The sequence below is a fragment of the Vollenhovia emeryi genome, unplaced genomic scaffold, assembly GCF_000949405.1.
Source record: "Vollenhovia emeryi isolate VEMERY1.0 unplaced genomic scaffold, V.emery_V1.0 DF939168.1, whole genome shotgun sequence".
Classification (NCBI taxonomy): Eukaryota; Metazoa; Arthropoda; class Insecta; order Hymenoptera; family Formicidae; genus Vollenhovia; species Vollenhovia emeryi.
In genome coordinates, this window is record NW_011967198.1 from 1,374,417 (window position 1) to 1,380,517 (window position 6,101).

The window sequence follows — 6,101 nt, forward strand, 5'->3', positions numbered from 1 at the left end:
CCTGTTCTTTATTACTGAACTAGTGCAATAAGTTAAAATAAAACAAATAGGTTACCTCTCATTCCAACTCATTGCACCAGTGTGCACTAGTTCAGGAGTGCAGCAATAAAGAACAGACTCATAGATGTAATAATTTTCAATATACACTTCTTCGATTTACAATGCACGGTCAAAGAATCGTAGGATACATATTAGGGGCGTTTTCCAACAAGTTACACAGACGACACAGTGTAACACTGTGTCCGACACAAAGTGTTTCAACTACGACACAATGCCTGTGTCCAGCAGAAGTTTGCGCTTGCTAAGCGCTTTGCGTTCATTGGATTATACTTTCAGATCTGTGCTGAAATAGAGCTATTCTTCTAGATCTATCCAATCAGCATAAAGCGCTTATTCTTAGCTAACTTCGGCAGAACACAGCCAGTGTCACACTGCTCGACACAGTAAAAAGCTAAGTACAAGCGTGTAAAATATCCGAGTGTAACCAACTTTTAGAAAATTTTATATTTAAATTGTGGTATTATTTCTTTTGAGCATAATCTATAAATAATATAATAGTATATGAAGATTCAAAGACGTACGTTAGAGGTAGGTCTACCGCACAAGCTTTTCCACAACGCGTTATGTTAAGTTCTGAATAAACTTAAATCCGTACGTAAACTTAGTAATTCAACGCACAAAAAAAATCATAACGTATTATTGTGTCAGGCTTTTGCTACTTTACGATTTTCTTTGTGCATTGATTGAAGTTTAAGGTTACGAACGGTTCTAAATTTACAATGGTTACATTCAACAGAACGTTTATTTTGCAACTGTTGGAAATTTTCTTAATTCACTCTTCGTCTCTTTCTGTTCCCTTAAAAAGAGACAAAAGTTAGTTAAGTTAAGGTTAAAAATAAGCGACATGTACTATTCCATTAACGTAATGCCCTCTAGTACGATTTTTAGAAATTAAACCTACACTCTCACCGTTCCAACAAGAATTTTACACGGTGTAACACAGTGCAATTTTGTGTGTCCTAGCTGGAAAACGCCCTATCTCAGGAGGAAGATGAAGATAATGAGGAAGATGACGGCTGCGAAGGCGAGTACGCTATTGGTCGATATTTCCCAATATGGCGTCGTTTTGGAAGCGTTTGTGATTGGTCGTGCGCGGTAGCACACCTTTCTTCTTACATCATGGGATACATGATAAATTTCTGAACACTTGAACTATCCTATTCTCGACTCCTTGGCCCGTATTCTGAATCCTCTTTTATTATGGAGGAAAGAATAAGGGCCATCGCACACAAAATTGCATAACTGCGGTCGCCATATTGATTTATATAACATGCTTTTTTATTTAGACGGATTCTATGCATATGCAGCTATGCAAAAGTGTGTGCTCCCCGCTTTAACCAAAATTGACCAACCACGGTGAACCCGCCCTTAGGCTCGCAGCCATATTGCCTCTCGAGTCCAATTTCCCCGATTGGCGGAGCGACGCGCATCCGCGTTACGTCCCGTCGCACCGCGTCATGGTCGCTTCCGTTCTACCCAATCCTTTCTATCCGTGACCAGACAGGTCGTGCGAGCGCGGTCTGGTCAGGTTTACGTCTGATGCGTGAAAAGTAGTAGGAAGGACACGAGATGGTAAGGAACACGATATCCCGCGTGCAAGCGCGCGTCGCCGCTTTTCCTCCCGCTGTTTTCGCGCGATCTGCCCGCTCGATCTCGCCGCCGTGGATCGCGCCCATTCCCGACCGTCGTTTCCAACCTTCTCCGGCCCACCATCTGTAACGTCCTCGCGAGCGCGTTCGCGCGGCTCGACTTTACGCGCCGTCTCCTGGTAACGGCCGGGAAATTTGTCCGCGTCACCGCGATCGCGCGAACGCGAGGATTCGGCGCGGAGTCCCGTCGGCACGTGGCTACGGTTCCTCGGTTAGCAGGTGCACGTGTCGCGGCAACATGTCCGCCATTGCGACGGATGTCGAGGGTGTTACGAGCTCCGGGCCACGCGGTGTCGCGCGACGACCCGACGGGAGGCTCGTGCTGTGTCGCCAACGAGCGCGAATCCGGGCGAGAAGGAATTTCGCGAACGGGAACGACTCCTGCCTTTCTACTCTCGTGTTGGCCGACCGCATTTTTTTTTGTGGCATGCGCCATACAGTAGCAGAGGGGAAGTCTCCTATTATGAGACAGGCTCCCAATATGAGACAATGAAGTTTCTGCTAAATTAATAGGCGTCGTCTGTTGATCTCGCCGTGAATTTGTTGTCCTTGGAGTGAAATCTGTGTATTGAAAAAATTGATTGTTAGATCGTGCAGTCGTTGCGAGAAAAGATTTACGATCCAATTCGGATGTTGAATGCCTACTGCCTCACATTAGAATCCTATCTCATAAATTTATCGCAAGAATCGCCTCTGAAGATGTCTAATAAGTTCTCTGATTGGCTTTAAGCTACTTTTAGAGGCGCTTTTGTCGATAAAAGAGGATCTAAATCCTGTTCTAAAACATGGGCCCAATTGTTAGACAAGAAAAACGTACGGTCGTCTATTCGCGTGAACAAACGCTATCATTAGATGTACTCGTCTGTATTGTTAACGCATATTCTTTTTTTTTTAGTCGTTATCAACAGCACGGCCGCTTATCACGGTGTACACTGACAAGAATGAGACGTCGGGCGACACGCTTTCCCTGCCGTCTGTCTTCAAGGCACCGATCCGGCCAGATATCGTGAACGTCGTTCACCAGCTGATTTCTACCAACAGCAGACAGCCGTACTGCGTCTCTAAAGAAGCTGGTAAACACCCGATGCCTATGTCTCATTAGTTCCACATGCATTTGAATAGCAAGAACGTGCGGATGTTGATGAACGTCCTTGTTTCTCTCGCAGGTCATCAAACCTCCGCGGAATCATGGGGTACCGGACGCGCCGTCGCCCGTATTCCCCGCGTACGCGGTGGTGGCACCCACCGTTCCGGTCAGGGTGCCTTCGGTAACATGTGCCGAGGCGGGCGCATGTTCGCCCCAACCAAGCCGTGGCGACGCTGGCACCATCGCGTCAACGTCAATCAGAAACGCTACGCCCTCGTCTCCGCGATCGCCGCCTCCGGTGTCCCTGCGCTCGTGCAATCCAAAGGTGCGTGTGTGCTCCTCTTTGCGCAGACGATACTTTGTGTCACAAAGGAAACGTTGAGTGCGCAAGTGCTCTTCGAGAGGAGCATTTCAGTTCGCAGCTTCATTGTATTCCAACGATTTGGAAGACGTGGCTTTACAGTTGCGTGTTTTGGTATTTGTACACAGGACACATGATCCAGGAGGTCTCGGAATTTCCGCTGGTCGTTACCGACAAGATCCAAGAATACACGAAAACCAAGCAAGCCGTCATCTTCTTGAGACGCATCAAGGCCTGGAATGATATCGAAAAGGTTTTATTAATTTCTAACTTTTAGTGGGGAATTTTTTCGCGTCGCCTTGCGCCGCCACGTTTGTTTGCACCGTCGAATGTCCGCATCCCTGCTGAAGCTGAGTTAGCTCGGATGCTCCTGACAGGTGCTAAAGAAATATGGTGTTCAGGCGTTCTTTACTAGTCGATTTACGCTCGCTAGCAAGGGGTATGAATCACCAAACAGTTTCCTCCATAAAAATGTTTTTATTATAGAATTTTAAATATACGCGGCAATCAGTTGATCTCGAATCTACGCGAGTGGGGTTTCTTTTCAATTATAGACTTTTCTAATTTTGAATTGTATTTTATGCGCTAGGTGTACAAATCTCAACGTTTCCGCGCTGGTAAAGGTAAAATGCGTAATCGCCGACGCATTCAGCGACGTGGGCCCTTGATTGTATACGGTCAAGATCAGGTAAGCGGTTTTTTTTTTGTATAAAAGATACGTGGTGTCTGACACAAGAGGACCCCTACGAAAAATGGTGGTAGATTGGGTTAGACTGAGATGAAAAGTCATGTACCATTTTGCAAAATTCGCAATAGCTGTCGAATAATATATTTAGGGGTCCTCCTGTGTCAGACACCCTGTGTGTACATATATTTCAATCTATAAACGTGAGTTGGACGTGAATTAAAACAAATTTTACTTACATTTCTACACGAACTCGATCAGCGTCTGCGAGGATTAAGAAAGATTATTACATAAATCACGCTATAATGATTTCCAGGGTATTCGTAAAGCATTCCGCAATATCCCTGGCGTCTCTCTGATGAACATCAACAAGATGAATCTGCTGAAATTGGCGCCTGGTGGCCATGTCGGGCGCTTCGTAATCTGGACCAAGTCCGCTTTCGAACAATTGGACGCCCTTTACGGAACCTGGCGTAAAGAGTCGCAGCTCAAAAAAGGATACAACTTGCCGTTCCCCAAAATGGCGAATACGGATCTGTCCAGACTGCTGAAGTCTGAGGAAATCCGTAAAGTCTTGAGAGCGCCTAGGTGATTACCAGCGAAAAGAAATTATACATGTCCCGATCATTAAATCTGCAGACGTATTTCTTTCGCTTTAAATTCAATTCAGCGTACTGAAACGCTACATCGTTTATTCTATCTCTTCATTCACGATAGATAATATGATTGATGCATCTTATTCGATACAATTACAGGAAGAAGGTGGTGCGTAGAGTGAAGAAACTGAACCCGTTGACCAACACGCGGGCCATGCTGCGTCTCAATCCGTATGCCGCAGTTCTGAAACGAGCCGCCATCCTGACCGCGCAGAAGCGTAAGCGCGAAAGGAATCTTCTTGTCGCTGAAAAACGAGGCGTAAGTGCAGCCGTGTAATCTGTCTCACGTCTTGGAATTACGCGGTGATATTGAAGTGAAGAAAATGCAATTTTTTTTTCTTAAAGATATGTACATAAGAAAGCGCAATGAGAATATTTCAAATAATAAGATCCAAAATATGGATTGAAAGGTGAAATTAATTAAGTTACGTTCGATTGTTTGTATTCGAAACACTGACTTCGTGTATTTTAGATAAAATTGTCGAAGAAATCGCGGACGTCCAAGACTGTGGCGCTCTTGGCAAGGAGGAAAGAGCAACTAACTGCATACAAAACGACCGTGAAGAAGGCTCCGAAAGCTAAAACTGAGAAAGATACCACGAAGACCGCTGCCCCTGCCAAGCAGCCAACTAAAAAGTGAACAACATGCGTTGTTAACACCAACACTGTTGTAAACTCATAATTTTTATCATGGCTTTAAATAAAAGGCAGAAAATTACAACTGTGACTGTTGGCTTTGAGCACTTTGATCTTTCTATATCTCGTTAATCCCGTGAAGAAATCTGTTCGCACCTCTTCGAGAGATCAGTGCTTGTCGTCAATATGAAACGCATCAATCAATAGTAATACCAATATCAAGATGTAAATTGAAAATTTGTAACGACACTCGAACTTTTCATCGAGGAACTTGCCATTGCTCAGAGAATCTGAATGAGAAGTGGCTTAGCTAAAAATACAACAAAAAGCAATCGCGCTTGCTAATTCTACGGGATTCAAATTTGATACTTTGGTACATTTGAAAAAGATACGTAAACCTCGAGGTATACTTTATATTACAAGTCGAGTTTGGCCGGTCAAATTTCGCGCCCTTTTCGAGCCAGCGAAGGGCCGCGGGATCAGCTGAGCTCGCAGCTGGACGCGGTTAGTCAAATCACGTGGCGTCGCCGGACTGGATGTACCCCTCGATGCCTATGCACCCCTCCGATCTTCGCTAACTTCAGTGATCTTCAATTTCGTCCACTTCCGGTTGTACTCGGCTAACGGCGTTCGAAAGCGTGGCGTTCCGCCGGGTCCACGTTGCGTCCAGAAGGAAAGGAAGTCCACAGTCACGCGAAATCGTCCAACTTTGCGCGCGCAACGTGGGGTAAGATTATCGGCGAAACGATTGCTTTTAGGGGTGCATTTAAAAAGTCCTTAGGAAAAGATCCACGTCGCGCTTTGTACATTAATCTCAGGCCCGCTTCCAGGTTAAGTACTCTTGAGCGACGCACGTCGTAGGAGAAGAAAAGGCTGGTCTACAATACATGGAGTAAGCTGGAGTAAGGAAATAAATCCATTTAGCGTGGTCTACAATGGCAGTAGGAGTAGTGGATTAAAGAAGTAG

General features: G+C 45.3%; 2 protein-coding genes across 7 annotated transcripts in view; both read left to right on the forward strand.

Annotated features, from left to right (window-relative positions):
* The first annotated feature begins 1,541 nt into the window (after window positions 1-1,541).
* On the forward strand, window positions 1,542-5,225 carry LOC105564165 (60S ribosomal protein L4). The gene is made up of 8 exons (XM_012016360.1): window positions 1,542-1,632; window positions 2,605-2,782; window positions 2,876-3,121; window positions 3,286-3,410; window positions 3,747-3,845; window positions 4,159-4,430; window positions 4,598-4,757; window positions 4,971-5,225. The coding sequence occupies exons 1-8, from the start codon at window positions 1,630-1,632 to the stop codon at window positions 5,136-5,138; spliced, it is 1,251 nt and encodes a 416-aa protein (XP_011871750.1). The 5' UTR covers window positions 1,542-1,629; the 3' UTR covers window positions 5,139-5,225.
* A 269-nt stretch (window positions 5,226-5,494) lies between these two features.
* The window catches only part of LOC105564169 (pre-mRNA-splicing factor CWC25-like), an 11,630-nt gene continuing 11,023 nt past the window's right edge, over window positions 5,495-6,101 (forward strand). The window contains exons 1-2 of one of the 6 annotated variants that reach the window (XM_012016371.1): window positions 5,495-5,861; window positions 5,965-6,036. The gene's annotated coding sequence lies outside the window, so the exon portion shown is untranslated. Of the gene's footprint in view, window positions 5,862-5,891; window positions 6,037-6,075; window positions 6,098-6,101 lie in introns of those variants that run through there. The other 5 variants (XM_012016364.1, XM_012016367.1, XM_012016366.1 and 2 more) reach the window with 5 other exon arrangements.